At 52.1% G+C, this 25,237-nt stretch overlaps 1 protein-coding gene across 2 annotated transcripts in view; it reads right to left on the reverse strand.

Annotated features, from left to right (window-relative positions):
• SH3GL3 (SH3 domain containing GRB2 like 3, endophilin A3) overlaps positions 1 to 25,237 on the reverse strand; it is a 37,504-nt gene that overhangs the window by 5,628 nt on the left and 6,639 nt on the right. The window contains exons 2-8 of one of the 2 annotated variants that reach the window (XM_054588474.1): positions 18,908 to 18,976; positions 18,134 to 18,206; positions 15,779 to 15,922; positions 11,994 to 12,127; positions 10,634 to 10,792; positions 8,228 to 8,331; positions 6,998 to 7,107 (exon numbers count right to left, since the gene is read on the reverse strand). In XM_054588474.1, coding sequence (XP_054444449.1) covers positions 6,998 to 7,107; positions 8,228 to 8,331; positions 10,634 to 10,792; positions 11,994 to 12,127; positions 15,779 to 15,922; positions 18,134 to 18,206; positions 18,908 to 18,976 — 793 coding nt within the window. Of the gene's footprint in view, positions 1 to 6,997; positions 7,108 to 8,227; positions 8,332 to 10,633; positions 10,793 to 11,993; positions 12,128 to 15,778; positions 15,923 to 18,133; positions 18,207 to 18,907; positions 18,977 to 25,237 lie in introns of those variants that run through there. The other variant, XM_054588466.1, reaches the window with a different exon arrangement.

Below are 25,237 nucleotides of genomic sequence, written 5' to 3' on the forward strand. Positions count from 1 at the left end.
GGTCGCCTGCCTGGTCCTTCAGGTACTTACACTCAGTCCTGCCTTCCTCAGCCAGAGCCGCTGCTTCAAGGTGAGCAGCTCCAGGCTTCCACTGAGATCAAACAAGCCCTGGCCGGGTGGCTCAGTCGGTTGGAGCATCATCCGCACATCAGAAAGGTTGCAGATTCGATTGTGGGTCAGAGTGCGTACAGGAGGCAACCGATCGATGTCTCTCTTTCTCTCTCTCTCCCTCCTCTTTCCTCTCTCTTTAAAATCAGTAAGCATATCCTCGGGTAAGAATTAAAAAAAAACCAACCGTGGCCCCTCCAAGGGGTGGGTCAGACACTGCAGATGACGCCCAGTGGGGCAGGCCTCCCTGCAACCCGCCCTTCTCGTGGGTCCTCCCCACGCCTCCTCCCGCTCTCTCCACCGCAGGCCAGGACCTGGGAGTCTGTTCTCAAGGGCTGCCTTTCTCGTCCTGACTGGGAGGTGCAGGTGGGGGTGGCCAGGAGGGCAGGGGGCAGGCAAAACCCCAGCTTTCCTGCGGCACTTGAACGTGGGGTTCAAGACCACCCGAGGCACCCGATGCATCCTCTTCGCCTTGGCGGGCCCCGGCTTTGGGGGTCTCCCTACCCGAAGGCATTTGATCAGAGCACCCCACAGACAGGCCAGGTGGACCCCTCATGCCTTCTTCTTGCCGGGGGCAGGGGAAGGAGAGAGAAGTCATCCACACAGCTGATGTCACCGTGAGTCCCTGCCAGGATACAAGGGGCAGCGCCCCCCGGAAGCCACTGACCTGCGGAGGCTCGCTCTCTGTCTCTTAGCAAATGCCCAAGACCGCTGAGCCTTTTGAGGGTTTGTTCCCGCTTTTTATAGCTTTTCTCTTTCCTCCCTTGGAGTCAGCTGCGACCAGGCCTTCCTACTCTGCTGCCTCCAGGCGGCTGTAGGCTGGGAAATCAGACAACCGATTAGGTAACGTGGCAGCTGCTGAACTGAGGGCTCTTACTGGGAACCAAGCCCCGGGCGTGCCCAGCACCTCTAACCTACACGGGCAGAGTTGACCCTTAGAATAACCCCGGGTCGTCGGGGGGATAATTCTTGTTCTTTGGGCGATGACATCGAGACCCAGCGGCATGGAGCCAGGGTCTGGGCCTCCCTCTGACCCCAAAGCCCGCTCGGCAGGGAGGCCTGCAGGTGACCCCGCTGTGGCCGCTGGAAGTGTGGCCCACTGTGCTCACTTCCTGGTCTGACGTGAGGAAGGTCTCAGTGGCTCCTTATGACTATGCCACCCATGGGGCCGATGGGGAGCAGAGAGGAAGACGCCCGAGTGGGAGAGTTGGCGGTCCCATCAGGAACGGGACCAAGTCTCCTTCTGGAGGCTTTGGTTCGGCCACCAAGACCACCCCCTGCGGTTTGAGTGACTACAGAGTTTCTCTCTTGACATGTTGGGGCAAAAAAATGATGGAAACTCTCACGTTCATTTCTGGTCCAGACTCTGGCCAGGCACCACGTTCGGCCAGTTAGGTACCGTCTCTTTTAAGTTAGAATAAGCATTGTTAAGCCAAGTAGCCTTCAAAACTTATACTGTCTTTTCTCTAATTTAAAATCTCAAGCTGTTATAGCAAAATTTTTTTCGAAGCTGCCACGTCCCCTTCTGCTGACCCGGACCCAGCACGGGCGTATAATGTTGACAGACATCACAGAAGCCATGTTGTTCAACATCGCTGATGTCGTATTTTTGGCTGTCGGTTAGAACATCCTGGAGGGAGACTTCTGATGCTTGGGTCCTAGTTCCGGGTCACCTCTGGGCCCGGATTTCCTTATCTGCCAACTTTAAATATTAATACATGGTTCATGGAAGTGACGGACTGAATGTGTGTGTCACCCCCAAATTCCTATGCTGAAGTGGGGCAGCGATGTCCTGTGAGGGCCCAGGGGAGACAGTCGCCTGCAAGCCCGCAAGTGAGCCCTCACCAAACACTGAATCTGCGGGCACCATGACCTTGGATTTCCCAGCCTCCAGAACCGTGAGAAATAAATGTCTGTTGTTTGGACCACTCAGTCCACATGGGACTCTGCGATAGCAGTGCCAGCTGACTGAGACAGCTCCATAGTGAACTTCTAAGTTACGTCTCGGGAAAGTCTATGAACTGTCCTTCTAGAGATAACAACGCGTCGTCCACAGGAGATGAGGTTTATTGAGATGACCTGTCAATGGAACTCAAGCTTCATCATGCTAATCTATCAAAATCAGCACATGGCTTAACACCAGCCCTCCACATCTTCCCACAGGTTTTAAGGAGCAACGTCTGCACCCTCCACGTTACAGAGCTGGGAGGGGTAAGCCCTCTCCGCTGTCGGCAGGTTCTGCGACTTGAAGCAGAACAACGTGTAATGAAATCCACTTCACCCTACGCTAAGTGCTGCCAACGAGAGCTGGGCTCCTCCCGCATCTCATCCACGTCACGATGAAATGACATTGAACAAAACACAACTGGAGGACCGAATATCCCGAGATGACTTCTGCAGACACTGCGGAAGCCGCCTCCGTTTAGTCGCTGAAGCGTCCTCAGAGGCCCCACCGCAGCCAGGCCGCCTCGGCCGCGCTGGGTGAAGGGAACTGGGGAGCCCCAATGACGGCCTGGATCCGCGGCGGCCTCCTGGCCACTAGCAGAGGGACCGGCTGGTGGGGGCTGTTTGGTGTGGTCCGCTCTTTGCTTTGTACTGCATGCGTTAGTTGCCCATGTTCAAAAATCGGGAGATTGCACCTAAACACACCTACGTTCTCTAGCGGGCTCTCGGCCGTCTCTCCCGGGCGCTCTCCCGACCTGGAGGCCCGGCGTCAGACACGTGCCACTGGTCATGTGCTGTTTCTTGCCCTTTCCGATGTCTCTCATCCCCAAAAATCTGGCGGTAGGGTTGGCGCCTGAGGCCACATACACTGGATCACGCCAGAGGGTGTCACTTGTGTGGACGCCTACATAAGGCCTCTGCAATGTGGCAAGAGCTCCCCTGTTTACAATCCCTGGAAACAACTGATGTCTATGCTGTTTTTTTAGACCTAAGTCCTTACATAATGATACTTAACATTTATTTAACATTGAGATGATGGCATTTTAAATTGTAGCTTGAAGACCGAACATAGCATTCTAGGATACATATTAAGATTCTGACATATGCAGCATTCAAGATAATATCATCACATCAGCCTTTTAGCCAAGCAGCGGTAAAGCCGCCAGAACCAAGTTCAAAGGTACCTCTTACAGGCTTTCGAACGCTCTTCCGATGGACCAGCAGCGGCACAGGAAACCACTCCTGGCCGTCGGAGAACCTGTTGCTCTAAAACTCCCTTTGCACTGAAAAATGAGATAAGGTCTCTTCCCCTTCCCCACAGCAACAGCTACTGATGAACAATAGTAATCATAGCTCACATAGTAATTTTTAAAAATATTTCTTAAATAGAAAAATTAGAGAATGTTCACCCAGTGTACTCTTCCAGTTTCTAAGAATGCTCTGTGCTTATAAAAGATAAATATTGCAGCCACAGAACCTAGAGCTGGGAAAGAACCCTGGGATGTATTAAGTCCAATCAGTTCACTTAGGGGCAAGTTCAAATTGGTCCAGAGATGTTAAGAAACTCACCCGAAGTCCTCCAGCTAAATGTGCCAGAATTGGAACTATACACTGCAAGACAGACTCCTGTTTCCTTGTTTATTTCTCTGCTGTCAAAAACTGTAACTCTGAGCGAGCCCTGATAGTACACAGGAACACAGGGGGCCGGGGGCAGGGGGCGGGTGCAGGTGGTAAGCAAGGAAAAAGAAAACCAGAAACAGAAGAGTGGGAAGGAAAGAAGAGAAAAGTAAGAAATCACCTCCTGACTGAGCCACCCCAACTGCCGTGTGAAAATTTAATTTCCTCTTTGGAAATTTCGGTTGGAAAAAAAAGGCGTATGTCTATTTGCAAAGTGCACGTCTTTTTTAATTTTTCAGACTTCACACTCTACTTTTGAACCTGTGTTTCTTTTTTAATGTCATCTCAGAGACTTGGTACCGGGGAGGGGAATGCCCGGCTCTCGACATGATTTCCGAGCCCCCTTAGAAGTATCGAGAAATTTATAAAGGTCTCTTTTATACCAAAAGGGGGCTGGCACGCCTTCATGCAAGCCACTTGGAAGATTTATGTGGCACTGCGCTGACACGCCCCTGGCCCACGTTGGGAACCCACGGCTGTTCACGAACCCCAGCCTTTCTGGTTTCTGAAGCTGATCCCAGTTTGGAGCCTATTAACCCTTAGTTGGGATTATATATAGTGGTACCCTCTTTAAGAACTTCAGTGGGAAGGAAAAAAAAAAAACCCCGTCATAAATAAATGCGTTGATTAAAAAAATATAAAATATACTTTGTCCTCTAGTCTTTAAGTTTGTAATTAATTCACTAAGTGACAACCTGGGCCGGATTAAAATGACCTGGGAGGGGAGATACTCAGGCACGATAACCGGTCCCTACACAATTCTCCTCAAACCCAGTGGTTTTCTGGAAACTACCCAGCCAGGCCGTTCCGTTCAAGGACTTTTCTTGGACTGCTCGTCTGTTTGGGGACAGCACAGGCCGACGGAGCGCCACGACCCCATGCTCACGGGCTTGGACAGGAGGCGCTTTCTCCCAGCCAGGGCCTGCACTTGGGTTTGGTCTGCAATCCATCATTTCAAAACGTGAGCTCCTCGCCACCGCCCCACCCCCACTCCCTGTCTGGCCCCCCTCCCCCTTCTCCTAAGCACCCAGAAATGGCATTATCAAAGATTCCATCTCAGCCCCACGGTGGGTTCTGCCTAATTGACCGACATTCTTTCATCTCCCCTTTTTCTTGTTGTTTTTTTGGTTTTTTTTTTACTTTTTCTGTAGGAAGAAGGAACGATGAAGAAAATGTTCTTGGATTTCATTTCTGGCAGAGCCCTGGGAGCTTTGCCTTAAATCGTTAGTGAAATGCTTGACATTTTTCCTTCACTTCATAAACATTATGTGCAAATCATTCAGAATCCTAATGGAAAGTAATTTCCCATTAATGCAGGCCATAACCCGCCAGGTTCTTTTGAAACTGTGCCCTAGAAACAAACCGTGCGGGACCCCTCTATGCTTGCAAATTCCACCCACAAATCAAGGAGGCCGGGGGCGGAGGGCTGGAGTCGGGGACCAGCGCTACCGCCCGGGGCCCCTGAGGAGACGCAGGAGGGACGGGGACGTGTCAAACAGCGGCTGACGGGGTACCTCCTGGGCACTGAGCCTCCTTCAAAGCCATCGTCTCCACATCTGTGGACTCTGGCTGACAGCGTGGACGCATCTGCCCAGAGCCTGAGCTGCTGACCAGGAGGCGGAACCCGGGGACTGACAGGCCCGGGAGGAACTCCCCGCGGCTCCTCCTTTCGTCCGGACACCTCAGCAGCCCCCTGGCTGGCCGGGGGTTCCCTGGGACCGGGAATCTTGAAAGCAGATTCATTCCTGAGGCTCCTGAGCATTTTACACACCCCCCCCACCCAGTATTCCTTCCGAGTGACATAAAATGACATATCGGTGCAAGGACCCAGCTCTGCGACTCACAGGCTCTGTGACCTTTGGAGAAAATGTCACTCACTCATCGGTAAGATGGGAATGGCAACAGGACTCGAAACATATCAGAAGGATTCAGTCCATCACCGGACTCACAGGAAGCACCCCACAAGTGCGGCCGCTCTATTGTTCTATTATTTACTACTGGTTTGTTTTACATTATCGCTTCCTATCATAGTGGGTGTCAACTGTAACTGAAAAATAAAAAATGATTTTAAAAAATTGAAAGCATAGCAACAGCATTGGAAGAAAATCCTGCCCGCATCACTTATAGGGGAAGGGTGTTACAGAGGAGAAATTTGAAGTCCACGAACTTTGACCAAAGCCTCACACTTACACAAAAACTAACTCAAAGTGGATCGTGCACTGAAATGTAAAAAAGCATAAAACTTCTGGGGAAAAAAACATGGGAGGAAATCCTCAACTCCTAGGGCTAAGAAAAGAGTTCTTAGACCGCATCTCAAAAGCATGAACATAAAAGGAAAAATTGATAAATTGGATGTCATCAAAATTTTTAAAATTTGATAGCAGAAACACTGCAAAGAGAGTAAAAAGACGTTACAGAATGAGAGAAAATATTTGTAAACCACAAAAATATACGAAGTATGTTAAAAACGCCCTCACAAATTGGGAAAAAAAAAATAAAAACTTAATCTCCCTGTACGTAAAGAATTCTTATGAATCAATAAGACAAAGTACCCAGAGGAAAACAGCGAATTACAAGAACAGGCAATTCAGACCTAACAAAATACAAAGGGCAAATTAAAATACAGAAAAAACAGCGAATGTCACTAGTTAATCACAGGAAGACAAATTAAGATGGAGTACCGTTTTTCATTGTTTTTTTTTTAACCCTTGAATGCTTGGCAAAAGTGGAAGTCTAACAACAGGGGTGTGGGAAAGCCGCTATTACCACATCAATGGCAACGTGCCCATGAGGGAGGGCAGCTTGGCTATACAATACCTACTATCACTTGAAACTTGCATTCGTCCAACAAAGTACCTTCATTGCCAAGAAAGACTAGCCCATCAGTGTATACAAAATATCCTACAGAAACAGGCTTTAACTGGAAACAACCTCCATGGCCATGCATAGGGAAATGTATGTGTAATGGAAAACTAAGAAGCTGTTAAAAAAAAAAAATAGTGGGTTAGATCTAGACACATGGCATGGAAATAACTCCAAGAAACAGTGGCACATTTACAAAAGCCAGCTGCAGAACAGTAACCTGGTATGATCTCGTATTTGGGTGGGGGGAGGAGTCACCACACAACAACAACAAAAAAAAAAAGAGAGAGAAAGAAAATTCAGGGTCTCGGGGTATTCAACAGAATTGGGGAGCACACGCAGGAGGCAAACGCTGCCCACCCAGCCTGACTGCAGGGCGCACCGGCCCGCGCAGCGGGTGTCTCACCTGTCAGCTTTGCCGTCGAGGTGGTGGGCACCCCATTGAGCTCACTCGGACTCCTTTTTAGGGGCCGTGGCTTGTATTCGCGTTTGGGCAGAGTGGATGCCACCGATATCCTGCAACACAGGTTGGGAGATGAGTCGGGATCTGCTGAAGGCAACACAGAGCCTCCAACCCACGTCTGCTCTGCCCTGAGGGGCCCACGCCCTCGGGAGTGACTTCTGCACACTGATTCTCGAGTCCCCCAAAGTGCTGGCAGTAACGTCCCAAACAGCACGGTTCCACTACGGGCTGGAAACGTGTCTCTCGTAAAGTGTCTTTGGGTGATCAACACCGACAACTTTCTTTCCCTTTTTGCCTGAGACAGAAAATGAAAACTCATTCGCGTGAGCTCCAGGTGGCTGCCTGTCTACCGAGCGGAGGCCTCGCGGCCTGTGCACACCTTTTGTCTCCCCTCTGCGGTGAAATCCCACCAAATCTATTCATCATCACAATCCTGGGTAAGACACGTTTCTGTTTTCAAAACACAGGGCGCTTTCTTTTAAAACCCTTGTTTTAATGAACGGGGTCACGGAGCACACTCCGTCTGACATCACCGGTTTTCAGAGCAGCACAGGACACATTGATCCTGAAAGGCCTACGGGACGCAGCAATCGCTCTGTGATCATTCAGAAGGAATTTCTCGGCCTCAACGCCTCTCAGAGCCAAGATGACGAATGCAGCCTGATAGCTGAGCTGCTGGTGTAAGACACGTCTTTTTCCAGATAGTGACACACTTTCTGAGTGTCGTCTGAGGCGTCGCCACATCCCTGGATGTGGCGAGGGAGCACTTGCCCTCATCGCCCTCCCGATGAGGAGTCCCGATGGGGAGCGTGTGCTCCCCCATCGCTGTCCACGAGGAGCCAGACGCTCAGGCAGGAGTGAGACCAGCTCTGCGGGGGCTGAACTCAAGGCCAATGAGTAGCTTTGCCTGGCTGCCCTGGACACAGGTCACGGAAAAGGGATTTAGAGAAAAGAAAAAGGAGAGAAAGTGCCAGCTCCCTTTCCCCAGTTCCGTCCTTTTGGCCAAAGTCACTGCATATTTATTATCTCAGTACGATCCCATACCCACCCATGGAACCAGCTAAAGGCAGTTCAAAACAGAGCAGGGCAGTGGGAAGGCGGGACAGAGAGACGGGGAGGCGGAGCGATGCCCACCGATTCTAACTCCGCGGCCCCGGCGCGGCGGGCCCTTACCGAGTCTGCAGCTTGCTCTGGAGCTCCTGCAGGATCTCGGTGGACTGCCTGTGATAGTCTAAAGCAGCCTCTACGAACACGGCCAGCTGGCTGACTTGTTCTACCTGCAGCGGAAAAGGAAATTACTCCGTGCGGCCCGGGCCGGCGCTGCAGGGGGCCCGCGTCCCCCGGGCTCGCTCCGGCCCATCTCAGGGCACCACCCCCGCCCTCACCCGCAGGCCCTGGTAGGGGCTAGAGATGCGGGCAAAACACGCTCCAACAGAGTTCTGACTCTACATGTGATTGAAGGCAATAAAATGCCTGGTATTCCAATGAGATGATACGCTCAGGAGATTTTTATGCTGTGAAGGCCAGCGATCTGGAAACAGAGATCGAGCTTTTCCGGTTACAAGGGAAACCGACACTGCGGCGAGGGAAGAGGTGGCCTCTATGCTCTTCGTCTCTTGTTGACAATGAAGGCACATGGTGCCACGGTGGCTTATCTGCCTCTCCCTGCTCAACAGCGGAGACTCCCAGCTGTCCCTGGGCCAAGAGCAGCGAGCTCTGAACACGTGGCCTCTGCGTCCCAATCACACTTAGGATCAAACGCCTGGACAGATGGACCAAAGGAGCAATAAACCCAGGCCTGGCGATCGCCAAAACCAGGCAGGAGGTAAAACGTTTCTTTCACTGCCTGCACCACCCAGTTTGGCAAGTCCGTCCGGTGACTCGGGGAAGGTCCCGTGGGATGAGAAGGCGGGCGTAGCTCCACGTCCGGTGGAGGCCTGCGCTTGTGTAGTTAACTAGCTCTGTCCCTTGCCAGCGCAGAGTGGGAGGGGCTTAACTGCCGTGTGACCAGCACGATGCTGTCACTGTCCCGAACAGCCAAACGACGGAGTTTTCCTAAGGAAGGATCACTTCTGACCTTGGACTGATACTGAAGGGAAAACTGAGGTCTCTTGGGTCGACCACCAAGAGCAGAGCAATGGAGACAGGCGCCCGCCGATGGGGCACACGGGTGAGACCGCAAGTCTCACATGGGACTCAACCCGAGGGTTTGAACCGCCGCTCATGGACGTGGGGCTGGAAGGAATACGCACATCTGTACACGACAAGGTAAAACAAACAAAACAGAGCAAACTGCTACACCCCTTCCCATTGCCCATAAAACGTATAAAACCTGATATTTAACAGGAGACACAAAACAGAGGATGCTTTTGAGGACTCCAGGTCAATGGACGTGGGGGTTGTAAATCACTTTCTCCCGGTTGGAGCCTTATCGCCGTTGGGCGTAATCCCCGCTTGTCACAAGACCAAGGCTCAGGCAGGGACTCAGGCCACTTCGTTTGACTCGACTCAATGATGCAAGACCTGGATGTACCTTTTAATGAACTGTTGTAAGTAGAACATGGTTTTGCAGGTAAATAAATCCTCTCATTTGTGCCCATGGACTTAAAAGTTCTACAAATAGTGCCCTGGCCAGGGAGCTCCATTGGTTAGAGCATTGTCCCCGCTAAACCAAGGTTGCAGGTTTGATCCCCGGCCAGGGTGCCTAAAAGAATCAGCCAACGGGCGCATCAGTAAGTGAAACAACGCATTGATGCTTCTTTCTCTCCCTCTCTCTCTAAAAGAAATCAATAATTAAAAACATTTAAAACAAAGAAAACTTCAACGAATAGGTCCCAAGCGAGAGCTGAGCTGCGCTGGCCCACGGCACCACCTGGAGGCGGGCAGGCGACCGCGGGCTCTTCGGCTCGGGCACGGAGAAGTGCGGCACGACTCCTCATCCCCAACCCAAAGAGCCTTCACCCTACCACTTGCCTGAACTCCGTTCACTCTAGCTCCGCGTGGACGAACAGAGCTGGTGGCACGCCTCACAGCCCACGACCAGCCGCACGGCTAAGAGCTCGGTCCCAAGAGCGGCGCACCCCCGAGCACGGCAGCACCCCGTGGCTCAGCTGAAAAGTCTGTCGTGCTTTGATGACCCAAACATTCACTCTAACAGCTGAAGGCGTCAGAGCGCCGGGCTGAGGCGGGGCTCCCCCTCCAACGACCTGCCCCCCAGAGGGGTTGTCCCCATCTCGGCACCACGGCCACTCGCACGTGACGTGGGCTTCCCATTCCACAAAGCCAGCGATGCTCCGGCCTCAAGTACAGAGGCCGGCAGCTGGGTCATTGCCGAGACGTCCCACCTCCCCCCGCCAGCTGCAGCACAGCCGGGCAGCAACCCTGGGACAACCGGGACGCCCCGGGACCTGATTCGAGCTGGGGCCTGCTGAACATCTAAAGTTATCGCTGAGGCCGGAGAGAACGGGTTCAGGAAGTTCTGGAAACTTTTCTGACAACAAAGGCACGAGGGTTTCTCTACAAACATATAGTCAGCGTGTTCATTCACACGAAAGCCTCCTGTTTGGGTTAAATACTTACATCGTTTTCTAAAAAATTAAACATGCTTCTTTCAGCCAACTCCTTTGACTCTTCAAATTTTTCTACCGCTTGTCTGACTTCTTCGTCTGGTATCTTACCTACTCTCTTCTTTTTATAATCGTAATCCAGGCGGCGGCCCTCCAGCTTTTTCAGGTGGTGCTAAGAGATGGAGGAGACAGGCCGTTAGGAACCGGTCCACTCAAAGCACAGCACTGGGAGACCTTCCTGCCTCCTACGAGAAGAACCGTTATTTTTCCACAGCCTAAATTTTAGGGGGCAGGAACCCATCTTACATTTTGTTTTGGTGGGCACCTCAGCATCTATTAGAGCCTCCTTTCGCTGCACATTCTCAAGGTGTATTTATGAAATGAACGGATGGATGGAGGGAGCGTAGACAGACGGACGGATGGGTGGGTGGATGAGTGAATAGATGATAGAGTGAATGGAAGTCAATAAGGACACCATATCGGAACTCATATCCGTTTTCCGGAGTTTGTTAGGGGGCCCCTCACGTTGGCTCTGTTCACATCCGAAGAACTTCCAACCCTACTAACTGCACCCAAAACAGGGCTGTATTTTTTGGCACTATTGTCAGCTCCTCGCTGAGACGTAGATGATAAAAAAGCAAGTTTCTGGTATCCTCTTACAGGGCGTCCAACCTTTTGGCATCTCTGAGCTACACTGGAAGAATTGTCTTGGACCACACAGTAAATACGTTGCAACTTGTAATCACAACAAAAACAAACAAAAGAAAAAAAAACACAACCCTCCTAATGATTTAAGTAAACGTACGATGTTGTGTTGGGCCCCATTCACAGCCATCCTGGGCTTCATGCGGCCCACGGCCCGCCGGCCGGACCCCCCTGCTGAGTCTAGAACATTTGTGCATCTTCCATAAAGTTCCCTGACAATCACAGAAGCAGCTGAGTACACGCTACAATCAAGGCGATACCCACATCCTACGCGTGTGCTCTGGATGGCTGTTTTTAATGATCTTCCAAAAATAAAACGAAGTCGTGGGACGTGATGACCGCTCGTGCAATGTATCACGTGACTGTGATGATTTTCATTATCAAAAACCCACTACGCGGTTTTGGAGTCGTTTTATGTGAGAAACGGCTGTGAAAATAGGGACATCTAGCTTGGTTGCTCACTGGCTTCAACAGGCTACCGAGCAAAGGGCTCGCTGGCCCCGGGGCGCCCGCCCAGGTGGCCAGGTGAACATCACTGGGTGATTTTTTCCCCACTGCCCACAATCATTTGATGCTTCCACGGGGTCCCTCCAGAGCCATCCTAGTGGCTTTAAATATAAACATCATTTTAAGTAGCAACAGGTGGGTTTACAGCCAAGAAATCTTACCCCAATCTCTTTTAAATCTTTGTCTTGTAGTAACTGAAGTGGATCAATAAACGTTTGCTTTACATTAATATCAAGGGAGTCCTTCACCTCAGCCATGAGCTTCATGGATTCGCCAACTTCTATCAGCGCACCACCTGGAACAGAAAATACCAATAAAAAGGGTCCGTTGGCCACGGACCCCAAGGTTGGCGGTGGTTTCTTTCTTTCTCAAAATTTGGGGAGGATGGTTTGTGAAGCCCTTCGCTCTGGGATGGACACCGAAAAAAATTTAAAACATCTACGTTTCTTCTCCGCGTTCCGCGTTTTCTTCATGAAGCTCACCTGGAAGCCGACAGGCCGGGGCACTTACCGTCCTGGCCACTAGATGGGGCTAAAGCTCCACTTTTAAAAGACTGCTCCTAGGAGCTGGTACCCAGGGTTTCTTGGAAGCTTCCGAACACGGCCGCTCTTTGTAAACAATGAAAAGATTGAGTCATCATCGGGGCTGAGCGGCAACCAATAAAGATTACAATGGAAATAAATGAACAAAATCGCATCACAGCGCTTGCTGCCTCAGGCCGCTCCCTGCCCTTCAGATGGTTCTAAGGCTCCCATCGCGCAGTGACGTCAGAGACAGCCTGGCGGCCGCCGCGCCCCGCAGGGCGCTCCCAGCGGGGTGGGCGGGGCCTGCCTGGGCCTTGGGCGTGATGGGCAGGCCAGGCTGAAGGACACCCTGGTGCCTGGGCACCGGCTAATCCGTGCACGGTGAGGTTGCAGGTCTCTTTTCAAAACAACTCTGGGACCTGCTGCCCGAGGCTGCACTCGTTTTCCCGTTTGGGGGTGGTTTCCAAACTGAGTTTGTAAAAAGGCAGGGCTTGTGGCCTCTCCACTCCCAGGCTTAAAGACCTTGAAGTCCAGCCCCGAAATTTGCATTTCTAACGAATTGTGACCTGAAACAGTCTCACTTATTGGTTGAGGGCGAGCATAGTTTATTCACCTGTAGAGCAGGGATAGTACCATTGCCTTAACCTTTTTTTTTTTTTTTTTTTTTTTTTTGATAAGCAAACTAGATAGCGTACGTTCGTTACAGGACATTGCAAAATCTCAGTGGAAGTGTTACGCTAACGGACAGCCGGCTGGGACTTCCTCTGGCCCACCCTCAGCTTCGGGCCTCCCCAGGAGCTCGGTGGCCTTGCTGGCTCTCAGGAGTCTGCTTCTAAGCCGCCCTGACGGAAGTGGGGCGTCCTTTTCAAGCCCGGAGACTCTTCCCTGCCTGGCAAGTCAGAAACGGGGGGTTCTGCTTCTGACCTCCCTCCCTTGCAACCCATACCCCAGGATGTTAAGTAATTTAGCTTCAACAGAAACATGTCCAAGTATCTCTCCTTGAAGACCCCAAAGATGACACTCTGCGTGGATGGGGCATCCTCTCCTCCTGCCCCAAGATCAGTGCTGCGGATTCCAGGCGCGCACGAGGCTCCATTCCCTGCAGCTGCTGCACTTCGGGGGGGGTCACACTACCTGGGGTCCCCCAGCACAGCCCCCTCCGGCAGCTCGCGACCCATCCGTGCCTGGCTTCCCACCCGCCTGACTCGGCTCTCTTCCCCACCCCAGTTCCCTTAAGTTGTTGGGCACCTGGGAGGCCACCAAATTGTCTGTCCATCCACGCCCCCTCGCCTGTCACTGCAACCAGATGCATGGCAGGGATGCCCCGGATGTTGGCCTACCCCAGAGGTCTGCCTTCAGGATAAAGGAAAAAAAAAAAAGCAAGCCACCTTGTCCCCCACTTACGGGGAACAAAATAAAATCCGCATTAAACTGGTCTCACAGACATTGTTACCCTCTGTGACCAATCAATGCTTGAACACTTGTGGTTTTTAAAAAAGTTTTCAAAATCTCTTTCCCCCAATTTCAAAGATGAATTATGATGGCCAAATATTTGAATTCTCAACTTCCATACCCTTCCTTGTAACCACAACACGAATAGCAGAAGTACCAAAATCTCCTGGAAGACTTAAGATATGAAATTCAATGCGCCCCCCAATGTAATGTATTAATGTAAAGAAAGGTTCATCCAAATTTAATGAGCATTTTCTTTTTTAGTAGAGGAGACTTAACATGACTAAGTTTTATCTGAAAAAAAATAAGACAGATGAGGGTGTTCATGAGGTTTTTTACAATATCTAGGCGACATTTTAGTTACATATGTTAAAATATATTTTTACATTGCCATGCTGGAAACAACACGGCACTTGATCAGAACAGGGTACAGGTCACCAAAACAGGAAAGGCCAGGAACAAACTTGAAATATAATAATTTAGCCTACTTATTTGTGAGAAAAACAAAATTGGAACCCTCCGGAACAGTATTCATCCATTAAACTCAGGAGCCTGGAAATTTGTTTGGATGAAAAGAAAGTAGAAATAAACATTTGCACCATTAGTGGGGGTGAAGTGCAAAGTGTTTCTAAACTTGACATGAAAGCCATACACGACTGAGGGAGGCCCAGGGACCCCCCAACATAAAAAGCCAGCCTCCCTCTCCACTACAGGGACCCCCGCCTATGCGGTCAGGGGGCAAATGCCTATCCGGAGAGAGAACTTCACCAACAGAGAAGGCCATCGAAGGCATATATGCTGACCATTGAAAGGGTCCACAAACCAGTAAGAAAACAACAACACCAGGCACCTTCATAAGAAAATAGACAAAAGACACACATATACAATTCACAAAAATGGTAACAAATATGAAAAAAATCGGCCTCATGCATAATCCCAAAAGTGACGTCAAAACAGCACCAAAATAATAGTTTTTGATGCTACATATCACATGACCAGCGATTTCAAAGTGCACTAGAAAGAGAACCCGGGAATAGTAACCTACTCTCTCCCACACCTGGTGGAAGAGTCCAATTGGTACAACCTTCTCAAATATGCTTCCAAAACCTGAGAAGTAGACCGGCAATTCCACTACTAGGTATTTCATCTAGAACCATAACCTTGGAAATGGTTACCACAAATGCTACGTAAAACTTTTTACATAAAGAGAAACATCTAAGTATCCGGTAAGTGGGATTAGTTGACCAAACTAGGATGCGTGGAATATTATGCAGCCTTTAAAAACAATATTGTAGCCCTGGCTGGGTTAGAGCCTCATCCCGATACAGCAAGGTTGCAGGTTCAATCCCCAGTCAGGGCACATACAAGAACCAACCAGCTGAATGCATCAATACATGGGACAACAAATTGATGTTTCTCTCTCTCTTTCCCTCTTCCTCTCTTTCTCTAAAATCAATAAATGAATGATATGTATCATGCTACAGTTAGTGGGAATACACAGGTTACAAATGAGGCTGAGGATATATACTATAATTCCATTTTAATTTTTTAAACGTATATGTGAACACAGGTAAGAAGAAACAAGGTATAAAGGATGTACCACAGAGTGTAATTGGACCTCTCATTGCACGTATGATTTGGGATCTTCCTTCCCTAGCTTTTCTAAACTTCCTGTAACAGATATGTACAACTTTGGTAGTAAGAAAAAAAAACAGGCAGGGTGTCCAACCTTTTGGTGTCTCTGGGCCACACCGGAAGAAGAGTCGTCTTGGGTCACACATTCACTACATTGCGACACATAATCACACACACACACAAAATCTCATAATGTTTTAAGTGAATTTACGATGTTGAGTTGGGCCACACTCACAGCCATCCTGGGCCGCGTGCGGCCCGTGGGCCACAGGTTGGACACCCCTGAAAGGCCCCGTGGATAACCGACAAGCCGCAGGGGCGACCGGCGCACTCACCGAAGGTGGAGCCATCCCCGAGCTCCCGGCCGTACTTCAGCATGCAGTCTCCCAGCAAGCCCTCCGTCTGCGGGTAGCCGGTGGTCTTCACCTGCCCTCGGATCTTCGACACAGTGTTCAGCATTCCTAGCTTAGCTCTGTATGCTTAAAAACATCGTCATTTGTAATTCCTTACAGGGACAAGGCGGAGAGACAGGCACAGAGCATCTAACAAACGCGGCATGTCAGATCGAGGTCGCCCACACCGAATGCCAGAGACCTGAGGCAAGAAAGGGTCGTGTGCGACCTATGGCATCTCTCCTGCGGTCTTCACCTTTCGTGGGCCGGAGGCAGGGGCTCAGAGCTCGGGTGCGCGGTGGTCCCGCAGCCCTTCAGGACCTAAGACAGTGTCAGCCCTCGGGAGCTCCGTCCAGTTACTGGGAGCCAGATGACACAAGATGTAACTACGCCACTGACATTTGGTGCTGTGTCCGGAAAGGAAAACACAGCACGATGCGGGAAAAAGGCGGAAAGAGGCCTGTACAATGTGCAGACAGAGAAGATGTAGAAGAGGGGAGGCCACAGTATTTAACCATAAAGAGCCGGCCGGTTGGACCTGAGATGAAATTAATACAGGACCAATCGGAAGACAACTATGAAAAATGCGACTATGAGCACACAGAACGCCCTCCTAGCTTGTGGTGTTTGGGATCCGTTTGGCTAGAGAAAGCATAAGCGTTTCTTTCCTTTTACTTTCATAATCACATATCTGTCTCAATGTCTTCTAAGCCAGCGTGTGCCACACGGGGACATGCACACCAATCCCCCAAGCACCCTGGTAAAATGCAGAGCCTGATGCAGTCAGTCTGGGATGAGCCCAAGGCTGGGCTCCCCCGCCTCCCGCCCAGCCTCCGGCACCACGGCTCTGCAGGGGACGCGGACCCTGCGGTCGGGAACCAGGCCTCGAGCCGCAAGGCCTTAGGCCCCTCCGGGCACAGCCTGGGAGAGCATTGCCCACTTCGGTCTCGGAGCACGGATCCTCCTAGTCCCCGGGCACAACGCGTCATGCTCCCAACACGCACATGCACACACACACACGGGCTCACACAGACAGACACACGCGCTCCTGTCTCCCAGGGTGAAGCTGCACGGAGCAGCCTGTGAGTGAGGCCGTTACACTGGGTTAGAGGCTGCCGCGCCTGCTTCCTTCTTCCCTGGGAACAGCCAGGGCCCCAGCCACCTGGACACGTTCGTGGCCGGCCCGTCCCATCCCAAGGTCAGACCCTGGCGGACAGGACCTCCGTCCGGCTTCCCCGCCGGCCCCAGAACCCAGGAGGCGCTGACCGACTTATCAGCGAAAGAACTGGCATGCGTCGCCTGCCCCACTCACAAGGCCACGAAGGCGATACTCTTACAGCTTTTAAAACCGTAACCATCTACAAGAGTCTAAAGATGCTATGCCCACCAGCCGCCCGGGCCATGATTTTTATAAAACTGATGTTGTCCAACGTTTTACTTTCTAGATTTTCAGATGGTTCGGTCAGTGCTGATTCCTACTGCCAAGCGGGGGAGGGGGTGTCCCAGTAACTATAGATAAATAATAAATTTCTAAAAAGTAAAGGCAGTCTCAGAAATCCACAGGACTCAACGCTTGAACGCCTCTGTCCGCGTCTATAATTTCCACCTCATCGAGAACGCTGCTCCGCGGCCCTGGCCGGGCGGCTTGGTCAGTTGGAGCATCATCCCGTGCACCAGAGTTGTGAGTTCGATCTCTGGGTGGGGCATCAAATGGGGCAGCCAATTGATCTCTCTCTCTCTCTCTCTCTCTCTCTCTCTCTCTCTCTCCTTCCCTCTCTCTAAAGTCAACAAACATATTTTTTAAATTTTTGTTAGGGAGCACGGCTCCGTGACCTGGGAATCCAGCCCCTCCCGTGGAGAAGCCGATGTCACCAGCGGGGCTCCTGCTGCTTTTCCATTCGCGTGCCCCCGACTGCAGCACCTGGGCCGCAGAGCGAAAGCCGTTTCAAATTAATGTGCGCCTGCAGGACAGGGTGCACCGCTTTTTTTTTTTGCAGGAGGAAATGACTAAATAGGCAAACATTTGCAAAACGTTTCGTGGGTTTCTGAAGCATCTCGTAAGAAATGTCCTCCCTGAGCGGTGCCCGGATGCTCTGGCCACAGTAGAGGGGACTCCGTGACTCCTCAGCTCCTGAGTGGCTGGAGACTGGACTTTAAACCCCTGAGTCTCATGATGGGGGACACAGAAGGCCTCGTTCCCCGATCACATCAAGTAAGTGCCAGATAAACTGTGTGCATTCAGCCTCTGTCCCAGGGAACGAACAGGAGAAAGTAGTTCCAGACGCTTTCTAACTTTACCTGGATTGGGCTGAAGATATTCCGTGGCTTTTGAGAGAATTTCTGCAACAGCTTTATTGGTGACATCTATTTTCTTTAAAAACACACACACACACACACACATAAAACGTTGGTAAATGACAACGAAGTCACAGAAAAACAAAGAATGGTAATTTTCACCCAAGACTAAGGGAAGAAAGCCGAGGAGGGTGGTGGTTCCAGGGGACCCCAGGGACACCCCACATCGGAAACACGCTCGGGGACAGAGATTCGCCATCTTCGGAGCGTGACGTAGTCACTTCGGCAGGAGCCCCGCCCTCCTCTCCCCACGGCTTCCACACGTGTGCGTGTTCCGTGCTGCTGTCATGAGAGGCATGCAGGGCCCTCGGCATCACCCCGTGTCACACCCGGTTCTAGGGCGGCACCAGGACACAGCGGCGTGTTCCGCAGCTGCTGTGACCCAGGGAACAGACGCAGGGCGTCTGCAGGGGGAATCAGTTTCTATACACGTGAAGCATCTCGTCCCAGAAACACACTTTGACTCCCCAAGGCATAGGGTTGTAACGGGCTTTGGCCTTTTTAGCTGTTGGGCAAGACGGGCTTTTGAGCCAGTAGAAGGAGCCAGTGAACCTGTCCCATCTGCGCAATCAAGCCTGGGCTTAGGCGTGTGAAAAGCGTGGCCTTTGGACGCCAGCACCCACCTGCAGGCACACGGACCCCGCTGTCACCCCTGCGGGGCCGCCGCGCGGTGGGAGTCACGCTCACACCGCAACCGACGGGGAAACGCGCTCTTACCCTTTCCATGTCAAGAAACTCATCGTCTAGTTTCGTTCCTTCGATGCCACTGATTTTCTCACTGAACAGCTGCAGAAATAAAGACAAACAGGCACATTGGACGATGATTTGTGGTCAGTTTCTCACCCAAATGATCTCTCACGCACACCCACAAAGAGAGCCCCTTGGGTTCGGCTTGTCGTTGCTCGTTTTGTTTTCTTTTGTTGTTTGTTTTTGTTTTGCTTTGTTTTACCAAGTCCTTTAAGGAAATTACTGGAAGGAGTCACCGTGTCTAAGGACATGGGAAGATACACAACTTCCCTCACTCAACAGCTATTTCCTGTGTTTCTACTATATGTAAGGCGCGTAGTAGGTGCTCCTGTAGAAATAAAGATTAATGAGGTGCGATCCTTGTCACCCAAGAACCCAAAGTTCAGCCAAAGAGTTAATAAACACTCAACTGAAATGCAAGGGGGACCCATGGAAACAATAAAAAAGAAGAGCCCTGGGTACAAATTATGGTGAACACTCTAAGTGACGGGCCTCTCGGCGACCCACAGGACGGTCCTGAGAGGCCACAGGTAGGGGACCTCTCGCGGGCGTTCCCGAGGACACGGCAGCGGCCGCGCTGGCGGCAGGCCTCCCGGCAGAAGGCGGGAGGAGAAAAGACGCGGGGTAAGACCGACTTTCTCGGTCTCGGCACTTGGCTATTTGGAGCAGACTCCTGCGGTGTCCCTGGCCAATGCCCACGAGAGGTCGGCAGCATGCACACCCCTGGGGACAGCCGCAAAGGTCTGCAGACACTGAGAACCACTGGTGTACAAGACGTGGGCTCGAGACACAGCCGGGAACTCGGCAGAGCCGGGAGGAGCGCTGCTCCAGGGAGAAGGAAGGGAAACAGCAGAAAGGTAGGCGGGCAGGTGGCGCGCTTTGCTGTACACCCGGAACTAATACACAATAGTACTGAATTTTTAAGTGTCATTGGGAAATAAAATAAATAATTTCTTTTTAAGAAAAAGCTACTGTGAAGCCCGAGGGCTGGTTGGAACGGCTGCGGTCCACGTCCCGGCCCACGGCCCTGCGACCCCGGCGCCTCGGAGAGAAAGTGGGTCTGGGGCGGGTTCCTGTCTCTTCTCTGAAGGTCTCGCTCCACTCCTGCCCCCAAAACTCTGCTCAAAGACTCAGTTGTTTCCACCCACGCACTTCAGCTCAAGGCTAAAGGACTAAAGTCAAGGGAGATGGCACTGCTATTGCAGCAAATAAATAGCAACAATGAAACGTACTCTTGGTCTATTTTCGGATGCCGATAAGAGAAAAGGTAGAAATGAATGTTAACATTCTTTTCGCTCTCCGGGCTGTGTTCCCTGAAAATTTACGCATAAACCCGGTCTTCATCATTCAAATCCTATTTTAAAGGCACTTCAGGCACTTGTTTATTTAAAAGGAATCATCCAAGAATCCTTCCAAGATGAAAGGGTGCTAACGATGCAATAATCACCATACATCTATTTGTCGTATAAGTTGCATTTGTTATTATTATAAGTCGATAACATAATTATTTTCTAATTATAAAAGTTACTGTTATAAAACAACATGAAATTTGATAATTAATCATAGCAACTATTAATACTATATAAGAAAGTGCTTCCCACTTTTCATTTTCCTAGGAAAGCACTTTTTTTTTTAAATAAAAAGGTGCTTTAACTACTACACTTGTAGGAAGGGCACAACCTCTGAAATCAAGTCAGTGCAGATTTCCTAGAGTCTCACTCCTCTCCCTTCTCCGTCCTTACATTTTCTCACTTTGCTGAGGCCCAGCGAGTGCGTCAGGGTTCACACGAGCAGCGGGAGGCCCGTGGGACCGGGCTCTCCGGGGGCGCCTTCCCCACGGGGGGGCCCACGCCCGGCACCCCTCCCTCAGCCTGCCCTTCTGACTGGCTGTCTTCTCTGGGACAGCCAAACGCCACACCCCTGGCCTGGCGGTGGACACGCTTTGGGTCCTCCTTGCAGAGCCCCAGGAAAGGTTATCTGGTTGCTTCCACTTTTCCCTCTGGCTGCCAGGAAGCTCAACATCCAAACAGCAGACCAACAATCACCACCCCACGGGCCTTTTTACATGGACATTTACGCATAAACACACTCCCACGGGGCCCCTAAGCCCTGACTTCTGCACAATGCCGCCGTGTTGGCCCCGACGATGACCCGTTCTTATTAACAGGAGATTACTGCATCAGCAAAGCTCATTCCCGCCCCCCCCCGAAAGATATAAGAGAGTGGCCATCGGTTGAATTGAAAATTCGCCCAGCTCCCAAACAATAAGAGGCACTTTTCTTTTCCAGGAACAAAGATGTTTTATTCACATGTGAATGAGGCAAAGATTCCCTCTATTCTGTCGCCTCGAGAAGCAGTTCTGCGTTTCTATACAGAATGAGGTATTTGGCACCAGGCACGGCTGTGCATTGGGGATGAAGTTCTCCGATGGCTGCACACGCATTACGGACAAAAAGCACTTTGTACAGCCGAGCGAGAAAAAAGAAACCCTTACGCCCTTCCATGACACCCTCTTCTGTTTCCTCCTCGTCACAAGCCTTGGGTCGCCAGCCCCATAGATTCATGGGGTCACTGGGACCCGCCGCCGGGCACGGCCACAGGGACAGAGGCTGTGTGTGGACTGTAGACAGCGAGCGGGCGTGGAACCGCACCGAGTAGCTCGGGCCGTTTTCGGTTGACTCCTGTCCAACAGTGTAACTTAAAATAGATTTGGTGCAAGAGGCTGGCGTGGGGACGCGTCTCTCCAAAGGAACTGCGAACTCCTTCCAGAAACGACAGGCTAGTGCCTACTTATTCTAGGGCGGAATCCCTGAATTATTCATATTTCTAGCTAATTAGGGAGGGCTTATAAAAAGATCGCCTTCTTTCAAGGATGTTGTCCTTCTTTCTTTTCCAAAAGTTCACGTCCTCCTCTTAAGAGGGCTCTTAGCATAGATCTCAAATTTAACAGGACTCAAGAGTCATCATACCAGTAACAGTGACTTTGAAATGTCCAGCGTTAACTGAAAAACAAAGTTATTCATTAATCCCAGTATTGAGCAACAAATTGCCGACAAGGCCTGGTTTCCCGGATGAACAGCTAGTAAGAAGTGAAACAGCAGAATCTACAATTAAATGAACTTAAAGCTGGAATCCACAGCTTGAGGAGAACCATGCACGTTGAACTCATGACTATACCTAAAAATGTTTCAGAGAAATTAACAGAATGTACAAATGGTATGAATTGCTGGAGAAATCCAATGGGTGAAATTTATAATCCGAGCCTTTGTTAAAGAGCAAGCGCCCAGAGAAATTTTCATTTTAACACAAATATGACCCAATTCACAAATAAATGTACACTATGTATAAGCTGGTTTTTTAAAGCGGAAGGCAGGCGCGGTCTTCCCATCTCTTACTCTAATGAGCTAAGTGTCAGATAACACACCGCTGACCATCCATCGCCCCTTCTGAGACCTTAAAAACGAAGGGACCCGCGAGGACAGAGCTCCCGGGCCACACGACAGGCCAGGTAGGTACAAGCTCCCGCAGGGACCATGGGCACGGGGCCAACAGGACCTCAGGCCTGGCCCCTGCGTGGCCCCACGGGCTGGGTGTCCCCGGCAGGCGGTTCGGGACGCGGGGGCCGTTTATCCCGAGGGGCCCCCGAAGGGCGGGTAATAGGTCATGACGTACTCAGATCTCTCCGCTCCGCGTCTTAGGCCCTGAGGGGCACTTTCTTATCTCCTGCCCCAACACCTGACACCCCTCGGGCACCGCCGCCGGTGGACAGCCCGCCAGGGCCACTCGCTGCCGTGCTGCGGGAGCAGCGCCACAGCGCGGCTTGACCCCAGCCCCCCGGCCCCGGCCCCCCAGCATGCAACAGTCAAAGCCACAGGGGCCCCGGCCGGGCAGCTCGGCTGGTTAGAGCACCATCCTGATGCGCCACGCGGCTGCGGCTGCGGCTGCGACCCCCGGTCAGGCGCCTGCAGGAACCAACCCGCGGATGCGCAAATAGGCGGACAACAAGTCAACGATTCTCTCTCTCCCTTCATCTCTCTCTAAAATCAATGTTAAAAAAAGGTCGCGGTTCATCTAGCTTGAAACAAGCCCGTTTCCCCTTTCATAGGTTGGGGATGTGACTTGACTCCGCATAACTCCTGTGTCCCAAAGGCTTTGCAGGCCTCTGAGGGCCAACCTCTTCCGTGGGCGGAGAGACGGAGGACGAGCCGGATGCCGCGCACGGGCCTCTGCTGTCCCCAGGCCTCGCGGGCAAACGTCAAGGAGGGTTTGCTGTGCCTTGGGCCCCAGCCCTGAAGGGGTGGTGTGTTCTCCCGCTCCCTCGAGCTCCCCCGAACACCCGGGGCCTTGGGAAGCCGGCCCCACGGCCGGCCAGTGCGAACACCGCACGCTCGTCTCTGACTGCACTTTTGGCTGAAGGATTCCAGGGCACTTCAGTCTCGTGGATTCTAGGGCACAGAGATGCTCCGATCCTCGACGTCATACGGACACCCTTGCGCGAGGAAAGTCGGCCCCGCCGCCCCGCCACGCACCAAGGGTCGGACTGGGGCTCGGGAAGGAACGTTGCACGATGGAGGCCAGGAGTGTCCAGCCTGGTGGCGTCTCTGGGCCACCCTGGAAGAAGAAGAGCTGTCTTGGACCATTCGTTAAAGACACGGCAACACGTAATCACAAAAAGAGTCTCCTAGCGTTTTGAATAGATTTACAATTTTGTGTTGGACAAAAGCAGCGTTTCCTGCAACACTGGCGTGCGGGAGGCTCCAGCCGCCGGGGTTTGGGAACGAGCCTCCCTCCCCCGGCTTTGCTGTCCAAGGTCGCCTCTGGCTGCCCAACTCAAACTCTCTCCAGAGGCGTCTCTGTTGCCCAATTCACTCACCAAGACAGACAGAGGGACGGTGTGAGCTCAGGGAGCAGCCCCCAGTGGGAGGGGTCTCTCCCAATGGCCTCTGTGACACAAGCTCCTTCCCTGTCACCCCAAATGAACAGGGACACCTCTTAATGCCGTCAGACACCGTAACCTGCTTCTGCTCCCGTCGGACACCACCTGAGTGGGATGTTCCCTCCACGCAACGACCAGCCCTCTGGGACCCACCGGGACACCCACAGCCCCACGCTGACCGGCACGCGGCCCCCAGCTCCACAGGTGAGAGGCCTCCAGCTCCACGGGACAGCCCTACTTCCGACGCCACCCACAGGGGCCGGGTCCCTGGGTTCCCTGCACTTGGCTCCAAAGGTGCAGGTCCCCACAGTCTCCTCCTCGGGCTGGGCCCTGTGTTGCAATGGCGTACAGAACCCAGGAAGCACCCGATGATTTGGGTTATTACAAAGACCACACTTCGGAGCAGCCGAAGGGAAGAGCCACCAGAACGCCGACTCCCCGGGCCGTCTATGGGCACAGCACACGTCTAGGGAGGAAGGTACCGCTGCTGTGCCCATTTTACAGGTGAGAAAACCGAGACACTGTAAGAAGGGATCCCAAGACCGTAGAACCGGTAGGTGGCAGAGGCCACATTCCACACGGAGCCGAGGCAGCCCTGCCCAGGGTGCCCAGGACTCACCTCTGCAAGCTCAAGGCTGCTCCTGCAAACCTGCCAGTTTCAGACTGGGTTCGTTGTTGTTGTTGCTGTGTTGTTTCCCCAACTACATGAAAAATATCAGCCCATGGGGCAGACCAACTGGAAAGCGTTAAGTAACTATGACTCCCGAGAGGAGCCCTCAGCCAAGGACGGCCGGGGCAGGTGGCAGATAAACGCCCCAGCACCTGCCTCGGGTGGGGTAACTCTCAGGTGTCCCTGGGAATTCCCTCCTGGGACTGAGGCCCAAGGTGCCCTCCGGGGAAACCGGCTCAGCAGCGTTCCCTGAACTGGCTTCCTCTCTTCCGCGTCCGTCCCCCGCCCCACGGTTTTCCTGGGATCACCTCAAAACGGACAACGACCAAGAAAACGACCTCTCCACTTGTTCTTTGCTTCTGGGGCCTCGAACCCAAAAAACAATGCACAGTCGACTGTGCTGGGCGGAACCCCAAACACGCAACCCCCTGGGCCTGAGGATAAATGAAACCACAGGGCTGGTCCTCCAGCGCCGACCCCGATGTGCTCACCTGTGCAGGACCCGGGAAACGGGCACCGAGGCCTTCAGTCGCGAGCTGCTACGTGCCCACCTTAGCGGGTGCAGCGTGGACACGTGGCATCTGAGGGGGATGAGGGAGCTCGGTCGCCGCCAGAGCAGGACCCCTGGTCCCCGGCTGAGGGTTCTCACAGCACAAGGAGAGGTTGTGAGGGTGAAGTTTGGCCCAATTTTGCT

The sequence above is a fragment of the Pteronotus mesoamericanus genome, unplaced genomic scaffold, assembly GCF_021234165.1.
Source record: "Pteronotus mesoamericanus isolate MK-2021 breed Mesoamerican mustached bat unplaced genomic scaffold, CSHL_Meso_final contig_1242, whole genome shotgun sequence".
In the NCBI taxonomy this organism is placed as follows: Eukaryota; Metazoa; Chordata; class Mammalia; order Chiroptera; family Mormoopidae; genus Pteronotus; species Pteronotus mesoamericanus.